The sequence below is a fragment of the Tupaia chinensis genome, unplaced genomic scaffold (genome assembly GCF_000334495.1).
Source record: "Tupaia chinensis unplaced genomic scaffold, TupChi_1.0 Scaffold000477_2, whole genome shotgun sequence".
NCBI lineage: Eukaryota > Metazoa > Chordata > Mammalia > Scandentia > Tupaiidae > Tupaia > Tupaia belangeri.
This window is the reverse complement of record NW_006159987.1, coordinates 320,940-335,949: the sequence shown is the minus strand read 5'-3', so window position 1 is coordinate 335,949 and position 15,010 is coordinate 320,940. Positions and strand designations below refer to the sequence as shown.

At 46.3% G+C, this 15,010-nt stretch overlaps 1 protein-coding gene across 2 annotated transcripts; it reads left to right on the top strand.

The window, feature by feature from the left end:
• Positions 1-740: 740 nt before the first annotated feature.
• LOC102492604 (alanyl-tRNA editing protein Aarsd1) lies at positions 741-14,801 on the top strand. 2 transcript variants are annotated; one of them, XM_006156079.3, is made up of 12 exons: positions 741-872; positions 1,030-1,161; positions 5,898-6,057; positions 8,389-8,446; positions 9,163-9,319; positions 9,415-9,531; positions 9,754-9,884; positions 10,393-10,459; positions 10,649-10,740; positions 11,167-11,221; positions 12,452-12,546; positions 14,500-14,801. In XM_006156079.3, exons 1-12 carry the CDS (start codon positions 834-836, stop codon positions 14,633-14,635), a joined length of 1,239 nt encoding a protein of 412 aa, XP_006156141.1. In that variant the 5' UTR covers positions 741-833; the 3' UTR covers positions 14,636-14,801. The 2 variants fall into 2 exon arrangements, with proteins under 2 accessions (XP_006156141.1, XP_014446206.1); XM_014590720.2 differs by having other exon boundaries at positions 778-920.
• The last annotated feature ends 209 nt before the right edge of the window (positions 14,802-15,010 follow it).

The window sequence follows — 15,010 nt, the reverse complement described above, 5'->3', positions numbered from 1 at the left end:
ACTTCCACATAGTTGACTGTGGTTTGAGTCTTGGATCCAGCAGCTTAAAACTAACGTTGGGGGGCTGGCAGGTGGCATGATGGTTAAGGGCACTGGACTTCTACGTGGACGATCGCGGTTCGATTCCTGGAGCTGGTGGCTTGCTCTCTCACTTCTCTCTCTTTATCCTTCCTTGGTCAAATTAAAATGAATATTTTTTAAACAATTATTTTATTAAACTTTATTATTATTATCATTATTATTTTCCAGTTTGATCAGAGAGAGACAGAGAGAGAGAGGAAGTGAGAAAGCAAACCACCAGGTCCGAGACTTGAACCGTGGTGGAACATGTGGGAGCCCAGCGCCTTTAACCACCATGCCACTTGCCAGCCCCAAAATGAATAATTTAATTAAATAAATAAAGTTCAATAAAATAATTCTTTAAAAAAATCACTTTATTAAAAAATATTAACACACATGCCTTGTGTGGTATTTCTATTGGGCAGGGCAGTTCTGTATCCAAACCTGTACCACCCATCTCTACGTGCCTGGGGTTCCGTGGGAATAATGTACCTATATCCCTGCAGTCCAATGGAGCTAAACTATGTGCGTTGACAAATCCGGGCCGCAGTTTTGGTTTTGTCCTGTTTTCTGTTCCTTTTCAAAGTCTTAAAACAGTTGTTAACCAACTCAGAACTGCGATTCGCGTTTTCATTAAGTGTGTCCAAACCATAGCCCGTCGTCTTGCTTCGGCGCAGATACGCGCCCTTAATAAAGTTTGTCCCACGTCGCTCCCCGTCCTTTCCTAGGCTGTTCGGCATGTGAGAGTCCCGGCTTCTTTAGAGACAGCAGCGATGGCGTTCCGGTGTCAGCGGGACAGTTACGCCCGGGAGGTGCGATCTGTCGCGGGAGGGACTCCAAGCTGCCGGGCCAACGGGGCGGTATGGGGACTAGGGCACTGCGTGGAGGGACTAACGGGATGGGATTCAGCCTCTGTGCGGCAACAGCTGGGGTCGGGGCTTATTTATTCTCCCATTCCTCGGTGTCCAGTTCAGCACCACCGTGGTGTCCTGCAGTCCCGCGGAGTTGCAGACCGAAGGGAGTAATGGCAAGAAGGAAGTGCTGAGCGGTTTCAACGTGGTGCTGGAGGACACGCTGCTTTTCCCGGAGGGCGGTGGACAGGTACCAGGCCAGTCCCTCAGCCCGACCCCCTCCCAAGCCCCTGACGCCTTTGTGCTCGAGTGAAAATGCTCTCCTACGCTTCCCAGCCATAAAGAATCCAGATGGATGTTAGTTCACTTCATTATTTATTCAATAAATGGGGAAGGGATTCAAAAAGTTCGTGGAAAACCTGCGTTATGTAAGTTATGTAAACTCTATGTGTGGAGTTCAAATTTTTTTACATGAAAATAAAGTTGTGCCTCAAGAGTTTTTTCCACGAACTTTTCGAAGTTCTCTCTTATTTATCAACAAAACCTTATTTAGACTTTTGCATGCTCGGTATTCTAGATTTAAAGATAAAGAGTAAGGGGCTGGCAGGTGGCGGTGGTTAAGGGTGCTGGACTCCCACGTGGCTGCCTGTGGTTCGAGTCCTGTACCAGGCAGTTTGCTTTCTCACTTTCCTCTGCTCTTTTTCTCTCTCTCTGTCCCTCTCTGGTCAAGTTAAAATAAGTAAATAAATAAAGTTAAATAAAATCATTCTAAAACATGCATAAATAAATAAAGGGTTAACCAGACAAGTGTTTCCACATACTTAGAATGTTTATTGAGAACAACTCTTATGTCTGATATAATAAGTAATATAAATAAAAAATAATGGTGGGTCAGTCCCATAGTACAGACTGCCACACAGAGGAAGCCAGGTCTCGTGTGGTAGCCCAGGGCACTGGAGCCCTCCCAGTGCTTGAGGGACACTCCCAGTCAGACTTGACTCCTGGATTCTGCAGGGATAGGGAATTAGGAGAAAAAGGATTGTGATGTGATCAGGCTCCACAATGCTGTGCTTTCTCTGCCTCTCTTTTATGTACGTATTATCTCTGATATTAAAAAAAGAATAAGATAAAACTGACCAAAAGTAATAAAACTGACCAAAAGATTGAAATAAAACTGAGGACTGATGGGATACTTTGCTAGAGCACGCTATTTTTTTTTTTTAATGAATCTTTTTTTTAAAGAATTTTTAAATTTAACTTTATTTAATTATTTTAGTTTGCGCAGGGAGGTTCAGAGTGAGAAAGAGGGAAAGTAAGAAAGCAAACTGCCAGGTCTGGGACTTGAACCGTGCTTGGCCATGTAGGAGTCCAGTGCCCTTAATCACCACACCACCTGCCAGCCCTCTTCTTTTTAAAAAGAATTATTTATTTTAATTTTTAAAATTTATTTATTTATTTTTGTATCAGAAAATGCTGGCCTCTCAGAATGAATTAGGAAGTCACTTCTCATATCTTTTTTTAAAAGAATTATTTAATTTTTAACTTTATCTACTTATTTTAACTTGACCAGAGAGGGACAGAGAGAGAGAGAGAGAGAGCGAGAGCCAGAGAGAGAGAAAGCAAACCGCCAGGTCTGGGACTCGAATGATGAGTAGCCATGTGGGAGTTCAGCATCCTTAACCATCATGCTACCTCATGGCCCCCATTCATTTATTTTAGTTTGATGAGAGAGAGAGAAAGTGAAAAAGCAAGCCACCAGGTCTGGGACTCAAACTGTGGTCAGTCATATGGGCTGTCCAGTGCCTTAACCACCACACCACTTGCTAGCCCTGAGTAAGTTATTTCAGTAGATTTACAGGAAGTGAAGAAGTGAGTCTTTGCAATTATCTATTGGTGTTAGGGGCACGTGTGGTGTTTTCCAGGCATCTAAAATAGCAAATGCAGGGACCCTGAGGGAGGAGTTAGCTGGGATGTTTGACAGGGACTGAAAAAGATGTCTCTGGGGAACCAGCAGTTAGCGTAATGGCTATGTTGCTGGACTCTCATGTAGTCGACCACGGTTCGCGTCCCGGACCCAGTGGCTTAAAACTCACGCCAGGCACATGTGTATGCGTGCCCAAGATCCCGAAAGGGGAATGGAGGAGAAGGGATTGCGGTGTGACCATTCCCCCTGGGGGGTGATTTCTCGCTTTCTGTCTCTATCTATGTCTCTCTCTGTCTGTCTGGCGAGCGCACGCGCCCTCCAGTGAAAATCTCTCAAAAAAAAAAAAAAAAAAGATGTCTCTGAGGGAGAGCAGATCAAACAGATGGGTTACAGTAGAACACAGAGGGGACTAATCAGTGCTGTGATGGGGTAGAAACTAGGTACAGATGAACCCAAATGAGGTACCTTCTGGAAGCCAGCAGGTGGTGTAGTGTTGGGGTGCTGGATTCCCACATGGCCAATTGCAGTTCACGTCCCAGATCTGGCAGTTTGAAATTCATGCTGTGTGTGTGTGTGTGTGTGTGCACACGTGTGTGCGCACATGTGCCCACAATTCCAAGAGGAGACTGGAGAAGGGATTGAGGTGTGGCTATCCCACTGGAAGGGCATTTCTCACTTTTCCTCTCACTGTATCTCTCTGTCTCTCTGGTGAGTGCACGTGCCCTATAGCAAAAACCTTAAAGAAAAAAAATGAGGTACATTGTGAACATGGAAGAGGAGGAAGTTGGCACTATCAATGAGGAGCACTATGGAAGAGGCTTTTCTAGCAGAGACGTAGCACAAAGGCTTGGAAACAGAATCTGATAAGCTGGTTAACCGTAAAAAGTCCAATGTAGTTGGAGGCCGTGGTGCATGCTGATGACAGGACAGAGATGTCCTTGGGAAGGTAATTGGGGAATAGTTCAGAGAGCCTCGCTCAAAGGTGTGGACTTCATTCTGGAAGCTAGTGAACCATGCAGGTTCTTTAGCAAAGTGGCATGAGTAAATATGTTCAGTAGACTTGATAGTAAAAAAGTTCCAATTTCATATCGGTGTTGTCATTATCACAGTGATTTTTCCAATATGGAGGTTTTCTGTTCTGTTGAAGGAAGAACTGTGGCTGCAGGTGTCTACAGAAGGTCTCATTTTAGATATGACTTCTTTTAGGAAGTCATCTTTTGATTCCGCAAGACTCTTAGGTCTCTTTCCTTTGAGCCTCTCTACCACTTAGCACCATATACTTAATATTTTTAGAGTGACTTTTGCTATAGGACGTGAGCATTCAACAGAGGGACAGAATGAGAAATCACCCCCACGGGGGGATAGCTATGCCACAGTCCTTTCTCCTCCATTCTCCTTTCTTGGGATTTTTGAACATGCATGCACATACGCTCAGCGCGAATTTCAAGCTGCTATGTCTGGGACTTGAATCAAGTTCAGCTATGTGGGAATCCAGCACCTTAGTTACTATGCCATCTGCTGGTCCCACTATACTTATAACTTTTTACATTGTAGATCATATTACAATCGCTCGTTTATATGTCTGTGTTCTTTTCTAGACTCCTAAGTTCTATGAGGCAGTGGTCTCCAACCTTTTTGGTACAGGAGACTGGTTTCATGGAGGACAGTTTTTCCACAGATGAGGCGGGGAGATGGTTTGGGGATGTTTCAAGTGCATTGCATTTATTGTGCACTTTCTTTTTGTTATTATTATATTGTAATATATAATGCAGTAATTATGCAATTCACCATAATGCAGTATTTGCAGCTGTTCCCCAGCACTAGCATCACCATCTCAACTCCAACTCAGATCATAAGCATTAAATTCTCATAAGGAGCACGATGCAACCTAGATCCCTCACATGCATGTTTCACAATAGGGTTCATGCCCCTGTGAGAATTGAATACCACTGCTGATCTGATAGGAGGTAGATCTCAGGCAGTAATGCAAGTGATGGGGAGTGGCTATAAATACAGATGAAGCTTTGCTTGCTTGGTCCCTGCCGTGCAACCCAGATCCTAGAATAAGCCACAGACCAGTAGCAGTCTGTGGCCTGTGGATTGGGGACCCATTCCATAAGGGTCATGTCTTGATACATTGTATTTTGTTGCTGGTAACAGTATTTTGTTAGTAGTTGGCATTTGGTACTTTTTTATATGAATGAATGAATTTTTTTTTTTTTTTTTAAGTTTCTTTTGCCGTAAGGCTTATACTCCCACTGGAGAGACAGAGAGGGAAAGTGAGAAAGCACCCCTGGAGGGATAGTCACACCACAATCTCCTCTCCTTCATTCTCCTCTTGGGATTTTGGGCATGTGTGCACGCGTGCCCTATGTGATTTTCAAGCCAAGTCACCAGTTTTGAAACTTGGACTGCTGTCAGCCATGTTGCAAGCCAGCACCTAACCACCACACTACCTGCTGGCCCTAAATGAATTTTTATTTATGTGCATTCAGAAAGAGATGAGAGAATGAGAGAGAAAGGAAAGCATCCCTCATTGGGGCATGAGCATTGCAATTCTTTCTCTTCCATTTTGCTCTCCTTTTGCGATTTTGGGCACACATGCACTCATGCCTAGTCTGTTTCTTAAGCTGCTATATTTGGAACTCAAACCATGTGGTCATTCATGTGGGATCCAGCCACCTTAACCACCAGGCCTAGGGCTGGCTCAGATGAATATTTTTTCATCTAATTCTAGTATCAGTGCAGAGGATGGGGCAGAATTCAGATCATTTTAGAAACTGTTAAAGATTAGGATCTAAGACAATGAGAGTGAGGATTAAGGTTCCTGAAGTTTTACTAAATTCTTCATTTCTGTTTTAATTCTCTTCTGTTTTGAAGAATATTCAGAGAAAAGAGAGTGAAGAATTTTCTCATGGAACAAAAGCCACCTCACCTGGCATTGCTCCCCCTTCTTTCTTAGGGGCTCTCTGGGTCTTTCAACACTTTTCCTAGAAGGTCTATGTCTAGGACTTAGGGTGAGCCCTGCCCCAGCATCGACTAGCTTTCCTTCTTTCCCCCAGCCTGATGACCGTGGTACAATCAATGACATCTCTGTGCTGAGAGTGACCCGCCGGGGTGCCCAGGCTGATCATTTCACACAGACACCTTTGGTTCCTGGGACTCAGGTCCAGGTCCGGGTGGACTGGGAGCGGAGGTTTGACCACATGCAGCAGCATTCAGGTAAATGGGGTTGGGTGGGGGACGGACAGGGGCGATAGTTGCCGTGGATGGGAATGTCGTGATTGAGTTGTGGTTTGGGCTCTCTATAGTTAACGTTTTGGGAGATGCGGACATGTTCAGCATTAGCTCTGATTCAGGAGGGATGTGGTAAATTAACTAGTAAAGTAAGAGTATTAGAGTGACGGCTAGATTGAGTTGTTATCAACTCCCCACTTGATTGCCTCCATTTAGATGGGTCACAGGCTTTTTTTTTTTTTTTGAGAGATTTTCACTGTAGGGCGCGTGCGCTCGCCAGACAGACAGAGAGAGACATAGAGACAGAAAGCGAGAAATCACCCCCCAGGGGGGATGGTCACGCCGCAATCCCTTCTCCTCCATTCTCCTCTCGGGATCTTGGGCACGCACGCACACGCGCCCGGCGTGAGTTTTAAGCCACCGGGTCCGGGACATGAACTGCGGTCAACTATGTGGGAGTCCAACGACATAGCCATTACGCCAACTGCTGGTTCCCAGGCTTTTCACACTCAAGATGTCCCAGGTGACATGAAGAAACCTCCTCTCCTACCTGGTCTTCCGTTAGCGTCCTCTGTGTTCAGCGCAGGACATCAGCATCTTCCTGGTTGCTCCAATCCTAGCAGTCATTCTAGATACCTTTTTGGGGATAGCCACACAGTCACTAAGTCCTGTTGGTTTATCTTATATCTCTCCACTTCCTTCCACTGTCACCCAGTCATCCTAGCCCCTGCTGTCACTGTCTTTCTCATGTACTTCTAATAGCTTCTGGCTGGTGGCCCCACATTCAGTCTTGGTCCTCTCTCTCTAGGACATTTTTTTTTTTTTTACTTTTTTTTTTTTTTTTTTACTTTTTGGAGAGATTTTCACTGTAGGGCGCGTGCACTCGCCAGACAGAGAGAGACATAGAGACAGAAAGCGAGAAATCACCCGCCAGGGGGGATGGTCACGCCGCAATCCCTTCTCCTCCATTCTCCTCTCGGGATCTTGGGCATGCACGCACACGCGCCCGGCGTGAGTTTTAAGCCACCGGGTCCGGGACACGAGCCGCGGTCGACTACGTGGGAATCCAGCGACATAGCCATTACGCTAACTGCTGGTTCCCTCTAGGACATTTTTCACACAGCATCGGAACTATCTTTTTTTTCTTTTCTTTCTTTCTTTTTCTTTTCTTTTCTTTCTTTCTTTCTTTCTTTTTTTTTTTGCTAGAGGGTGAGTGTGCTGGATAGAGGTAAAGTAACAAAGTGTTTCCCTCACCTGCTCATGGGGAATGATCATGCTGCAATCCCTTCTCCTCCATTTCTCCCTTTTGGATTTTTGCCTAACGTGCTTGTGCTTTTCAAGCCGCGGGGCCTGGGACTTGAATGGTGCAGTTGGCCAGTTGAAATCCAGTCGCCTTAACCACCACGCCACTGGCTGGCCCCAGAAAAATGTTTCAAAAAGGAAAATCTGATCAAGTGACATGCCTCTGCCTGAAGCTTTGGATAAGGCTTCCTGCAGTTCTTTGGATAAAGTCAAACACCTGGGCTGGCTCTGGCTACTGCTCCAGCCTTATTTGGGGCCCCTCCTCCTGAAACTCTGCATCCTGATCATGCTGGCCTTCGTTTCCTCCTCAAGGCCTTTGGCTCTTTTCCCCTGTGCCTTTACAGTTAATTCTTCCTTCTTCTCTTTTTCCTCCTCTTCCACTTTTTTCTCTTCCTCCCCATAATCACCATTATTAATCAGGGGTGCTGTTGTGATCCCTTATGCCAACCCATTGCAGGGTGTGTGGTAGGTAATAAATACTGGCTGATTGAATGAAGCGTTAGAACTTCAGTTCAGATTCTGCCTCTGATAAGCTACATTGCCTGGCAAACTGTTTCCTTTCTCTAGCGTCAGTTTCCTCATGTATGAGATGGCATCATAAAGCACCCCCCCTTTTTTTCCCTATAAGGCACATGTGATCAGTGGAGACAGAGAGAGTGAGAGAGATGGAAAATGAGAAAACACCACAACACAGTCTCCTCTTTTCCATTCTCTTTGTGGGATGTTGGGCATATGCATACCTAAGACTGGTGTGTTTTTCAAGCTGCCAGGTCTGGGACATGAACCGTGAAGTTGGTTATGTGGGATCCAGCCGCCTTAACTTCCACACCATTTGCTGGCCCCATAAAACCTTTTAAAGAATTCTTGTGATAATTTTCAGTAAAGTGTCCAAAGTATATTATCCAGTGCCTAGAGGGTCTTTCTCAAGGAGAATTTCTGGGATTTTGTCATGGTGGGAGTGGATGGCTGTCTGGGCTTCTCACTTTTCTCCTGTCTCTTGCTCTTTTTGTTCAGGGCAGCATCTTATCACAGCAGTTGCCGACCATCTGTTTGGGCTGAAGACAACATCATGGTGAGCAGGAGGCATAAGACTATAGGGTGTGGATCCCTGACCAGCTCCCTCCCCAGTAAAGGCTTGGGGAGTGGAAGAAAGAAAAGGTAGTGTTCAAAACTGGTTGGGAACCAGCAGTTAGCGTAATGGCTATGTCGCTGGCTCCCACGTAGTCGACCGTGGTTCGTGTCCCGGACCCAGTGGCTTAAAACTCACGCTGGGCGCGTGTGCGTGCGTGCCCAAGATCCCGAGAGGAGAATGGAGGAGAAGGGATTGCAGCGTGACCATCCCCCCTGGCGGGTGATTTCTCGCTTTCTGTCTCTATGTCTCTCTCTGTCTGTCTGGCGAGCGCATGCGCCCTACAGTGAAAATCTCTCAAAAAAAAAAAAAACAAAACAAAACAAAAAAAAACTGGCTGTGAATTCTGTTTCCCTTGAAGACTAGGTGGTGAGATGACCTTGTGTTTCTTAGGAGAAACACAAAGAAGAGAGAGAAGGCACCTGCCTCTGCTTAGGCAAAAGCATGGAATTTGGAGTCCACATATCTAGGGAGTGAATTTTGGGTCCACTGCTCACTGGCTGCTTGACCTGGATCAGGTCCCTCAATATCTCCTACCTATAAAATGGGACTGACAGTCCCTATCATTCCAGGATTTTTGTGAGGATTAAACAAGATGATTTGTATGGACATTTCTTACTGTTGTCATCATCCTGTGACCACTCTGTTTCTTCTGGTAGGGAGTTGGGGAGACTCCGGAGTGTGATTGAGCTGGACAGCCCTTCTGTGACTGCAGAGCAGGTAGCCACCATTGAGCAAAATGTCAATGAAAAAATCAGAGATCGGCTGCCTGTGGATGTGCGAGAACTGAGCCTGGATGATCCTGAGGTGGAGCAGGTGAGGGAGGAGCCAGTGGGTGTCTTCTGTAAAATGACTCCCCTAGGGCTTCTCATCAAAATTCAGACAGCACTTCTCCCTCCCCTCTATTCTAGGTGAGGGCCCGGGGTTTACCAGATGATCATGCTGGGCCCATTCGAGTTATTACTATCAAGGGTGTTGATTCCAACATGTGCTGTGGGACCCATGTGAGCAATCTCAGTGACCTTCAGGTAGGTGAAGAAGGGTTTTCTGAGTGATTGAGAAAAAGGGCGTCATGGGAGTGGTGATCACACAGGGCTGGGAATGGTAGAGGGGGGCAATTGAGTCTCGAATGAAATATCTCCTTTGTTACTTCAGAGCTGAGAAGGAGGTCCAGTCTCTTGCCCTTAGGTTCCAGGACCCACCAAGATCATACATGTCTATGTCTGTGTGTGTCCCCTTTGCCTTTGTAGGTCATTAAGATTCTGGGCACTGAGAAGGGGAAAAAGAACAAAACTAACCTGGTATTTCTGGCTGGGAACCGAGTCCTGAAGTGGATGGAGAGAAGTCATGGAACTGAAAAGGCACTGACCGCTCTGCTTAAGTAAGCCCCCTTCAGCTGGCTCCTGTTTCTCAGTTCCCAGACACCCTGGAGCTTAGCTCTCCTACCCCTGAAATAGACAGAATAATCTCTTAGCTCTTGGGGGTAAGATGACCTCAAAAAGAATGAAGTGTTGGGGGCCATCAGGTGGCATGGTGTTTAAGGTGCTAGACTCCCACATCATGGCTGACCATGGTTTGAGTCCTGGACTTGGTGGCTTACCTTCTCACTCTTCCTTCTCTCTCTCTGGTCAAAGTAAAGAATAATAATGAAATAAAATAATTCTAAAAAAAAAAAAAAAAGAATAAAGTGCTTTGGATAGAAAATCAGACCCAAACATAATGGTTTATTCCTTTAGGTCTTCTTCCCAGTCACCTAAGTGGCCTCCCTAGAATATCCCCAGGTCCATCTGAAGGGAGGCACCCTAGTAGGAGGATAACATTGATTTATGTCCTCAATGCCAGAAGCAGCTGGGACGCTGGACAGGGCTTCACTGACCTTTCTTTCATAGATGTGGAGCAGAGGATCACGTGGAGGCAGTGAAAAAGCTCCAGAACTCCTCCAAGCTCCTGCAGAAGGTGATGTTTCCTATGGAGGGTAGAGAGAGTGTGCACGCTGCACAGAACAGGCTGTTCAGACTCTGCCCCCCACTTGAGCAGAGGTGTAGTTTATTGAAGGGGGAAATGGGAGAATGAGGTGGAAGGAAGATGGTGTTCTCTTGTGTGGTCGCCCTTCCGCCTGTCACTGAGTTACCGCATCTATTGCAGAACAACCTGAACCTGCTCAGAGACCTGGCTGTGCACACTGCCCACAGCCTCAGGAACAGCTCAGACTGGGGAGGTGTGGTCGTATTACACAGGTGAGAAATCAGGACCTGGAGATGAGGCGGAGCGGCTGTGGTGGGCCTTGGGCTTGGCTTTCCCTCCATGTGTAGTGCGCATCGGGAAGTGGGTTGCTCACTGGCATTCTCAAGGCTGAGTAGGCCCTCAGAAGTGTGTTACCAGCCAGGTTTCCTGGGTTTGATTTAACATCTTCGCTGTAACTTTCGTAGCACTGTCCCTTGCCTCCATCACCATTTAACAGATCTCTACCTACGCTGGTGAGTCCTAATTACGGAAGACAGAAATAAACCTTTCTCATTGCCAAGGAGTCTGGACCTGTACCCACAGATAGCTCTTGGCAGGTTTCCTGGCAGCAAGGCCAGCCTCATGAGGAGGGGTCAGGCTTCTGGCAGTTTCCAGCTACCACTCTAACCTGGATCTCATGTCTGTGTTCTTTGTCTTAGGAAGGAGGGTGATTCTGAGTTTATGAATATCATTGCCAATGAAATTGGATCAGAGGTAAGAGGGGCATGAGCAACTCTAACTGCCCTGGGTAGAGACCGTAGGATAAAGAGATAAGTGAGGGGCATTTGTTTAGCTGAAATTTCTTCATGTTAAGACATGAAGAGGAGGGAGTAGAAATTTCTTTTCTTTTTTGAGTGATTTTTGCTAGAGGGCATGTGCACTCGCTGGAGAGACAGAGAGACAGAAAGTGAGGAATCACCCCCAGGGGAATGGCCACATCGCAATCCCTTCTCCATTCTCCTTTTGGGATTTTGGGCATGCATGCACATGTGCCCGGTGTGAGTTTTAAGCTGCTGGGTCTGGGACTTGAACTGCAGTTGACTACGTGGGAGTCTAGCAACGTAACCATTATACAATCTGCTGGTCCCAGGGAGTAGAAATTTCTCCAGTACTATTTCTAGCTGTGAGCCAAGCTGTGTTTTAGGTGTTGAGATAGATCCATGCTATTGCTCTTTCTGGGCCATGACGTTTCTCAGCTTCCAAGTTTCTTTTATCTGAGCTTTAGCTCCTCAAGGCCATCTGGATTTGACCTGGTACTGGAAACAGAGGCTGGCAAGGCCCTTTAAAGGCTGTCTTGTGCATTTTCTCTGCCTCTGGCTTCATTTGCCCTTCCCCATCCTGACAACTTGTAGCTTAGATAGTTCCATGTCTCTCTTTTGTATTTACTCCAAAATCCTTTCTTAGAATGCCTAGGGTAGGCCAAATATGTTCTCCCAGGTCTTCTCTGGAGGCACTACTGGTTCACAAGTATCAGAGGGCCTGGCCTTGGAGACAAGTGTGTGTCAGTGTTTATGATTTAGGGTGATAGTGCTGGAGGTGGAGGAGTACATTACCTGAAAGGGAAGCCAGGCTTCAGGGGAGGGGGCCTGGAAGGTTGCTTATGGGTCATTAGACAGACAAGGGGACAGAGATGACTAGGCAGAGGGAAACTTGTTTAGGGACTGGCAGGCACACTGTGCATGGTGGGGGAAGGTGGCAGGAGTCAGACCATAAAGTGCGTTTTATGCTATGCTTAGCCATGTCCACGGCCTTCTGCCTCCCTCAAATGTTTAACCTCTGTTCCTATAATCACTTTCAAGTTTCTCAGCCTTTGGGGACAAGAGTGGAAGGGCTGCTCCTAATTCATCAGGAACATCACTCTGATTTAGGGGGAACTTTCTTTTCTTGAGACTGAAGAGGGTACAGGGTTTTGGGGGGTTGACCCACATCTTGTTTTACCCCCAGGAAACACTCCTGTTCTTAACTGTTGGTGATGAGAAAGGTGCTGGGCTCTTCTTACTGGCAGGGCCAGCTGAGGCCGTGGAGACCCTGGGGCCCAGGTAATCCTTCTTTGACTCTCTTATGTGGGTGGGAGAGCCTGTAAGCCTAACCTGTTGATAAGCCCTTACCAGTTGCAGGGGCCATCACGTCTGTGATCTCATTGAGTCACATTGCAGGCATGTGAGGTGGGCCCAGCAGAGATCATTATCACCACCATCATTTCTGCTCCGACAGATGCAGGGCCCCACATCTGGTGTGAATTTCATGCCACCAGGTCTGGAACTCGAACTGCAGTTGACCATGTGAGAATCCAGTGACTGCTACTACATCTCCTGACCCTAAATTGCTACAATTTAAAATGAGGTTTTTGGGTCCAGCAGTTGGCATAATGGCTATGTCACTGGATTCCCATGTAGACAACTGCAAGTCAAGTCCCAGACCTGGTGGCTTAAACTCACGCTGGGCACGTGTGCGTGTGTGCCCAAGATCCCGAGAGGAGAATGGAGAGAAGGGATTGTGGTGTGGCTCTCTCCCCCCCGGTGGTGGTGATTTCTCACTTTCTGTCTCTCTGTCTTTCTGGTGAGCGCACATGCCCTATAGCAAAAACAAAAACAAAAAACAAAAAATACCCCTCCCCCCAAAAATAAGATAAAATAAAATGAGATTTTTGGCACAGCAGTAATACAATACTCTACAATGCCAGGGTTGCTTGGGAAGGTCGTGGGTTTGTGTCCTGATGTCTCCCTACATACACCAGTCATGTGTGCATGCCTGTAATACAGGCTGACTTGGGGTAGGACCATGACACGAGGACTCTGTTGTGAGTGCTTTTCTCTCGCTCTTTCGCCCTCTCCTGGAAGAAGTAAAAATAAACTTTAGGGTTGATCCAGATCCCACATTATCAACTGTGGTGCAAATCCAGCTTCAGCAGATTTAAAAACACATCAGGCATGTGTACATACGTGCCCTAAATCCCAACAAGATGGAGAAATGGACCATGCCCTATTGGGGAGTATTTCCTCCTGCTCTCTTCTCTTCTCTTTGTCTCTGAAGAGTATACATGCACAGTGGCCATTAAAAAATATTTCTTTAATTTAAAAATTTCTTTTAAAAAATTAGGGGGAGGGCCAGATGGTGGCATAGCAGTAAAATGTCACACTATGCAAGACACCCTACCCACATGGGTAAGTTCCTGGTGGGAGACCAACTTCTCAGTATGGCTGGCGTGGGTGTGCCCACGATTTGGGCTGGCGGAGCGAGGGGTGGATTGTGGCATCAGGACCTGCATCCCTACATGGCAGTAGTTATGAGGAATTGAGCAATGGCCAGCCACTGCCCTTCTCAGCTAGGACAGGCCTCTGCCATTCGCCACTGTCCCCGTCTTCCTCACTCACAACCAGCTGGCCTCACTGATGCTCCCCACGTCTGCAGCCCCTTATCCCTACAGTATGCTTCCCTGCCCCCCAAAGGCTACCGTAATTTGTCTAGCCTCCATTGACAGGCTTTACACCGTCTCCAGCTATGCACTTTTGTAGTGAATATGGTACATATGTCTTTGTGCACATGTATATATACACGTATATATGTGTATGTGTGTGTGTATATATATATATATATATATTTTTTTTTTTTTTGGTAACAGAGATTTTTCCTATAGGGTGCATGTGTATGCTGGAGAGAGAGAGAAAGGAAGTGAGAAATCACTCCTTGGGGGGTGGTCAGGCTACAGTCTCTTCTCTTCCATTTTCCTCTTGGAATTTTGGGCATGCACACACATGTGCTCAGCACGAGTTTCAAACTGCCAGGTCTGGTACTTGAACATTGGTTGGCTTTGTGGGGGTCCAGTGTCTTAACCACTACACCACCTGCTAACCCCTGTGTGCAACTATTTTTAAGGATTTTTAGAAGTGGTCTATTCTTCTTCTTCCCCTAGGCTCTAGAGAAAGACTCAAGGTTATTCCTTTTTTTTTTTTTTTTTTAATCTTTTTCCTGACTTTGTCTCTGTCCTTCAGGGTGGCTGAGGTCCTGGAAGGCAAAGGAGCTGGGAAGAAAGGCCGCTTTCAGGGCAAGGCTACCAAGATGAGCCGGCGGACAGAGGTGCAGGCACTTCTTCAGGACTACGTCAGCACACAGAGTGCCGAGGAGTGAACGCCAAGAGTGCCTGTCTCCTGTAAACACAGGAGTCTCTTGGACAATAAAATAGTTTGACTCAAAATGGCTGACACCACTTACAATATGACCAATACGTACAAAGTACTTGTGCAATTAGTATTTGTGAATAAACAATTCTAATTTGGCCTGTTATTAGGCATAACCTACGTGAGTGGGTATTATGTTGATGAAATGTACTGACTTACCTAAACCCAGCTGAAATCTTTTTTCATGGAGAAAATTAGTTGCCTAAAAAGGGGTGCAAGTCAACCTGGAGGTTTGGCCCAGGGCTCAGTCTCATCCAAAGTTCCTTGTTTTTCTTTTTTTAAAAAAGAATTATTTCGGACTAGCAGTTAGCATAATGGCTATGTC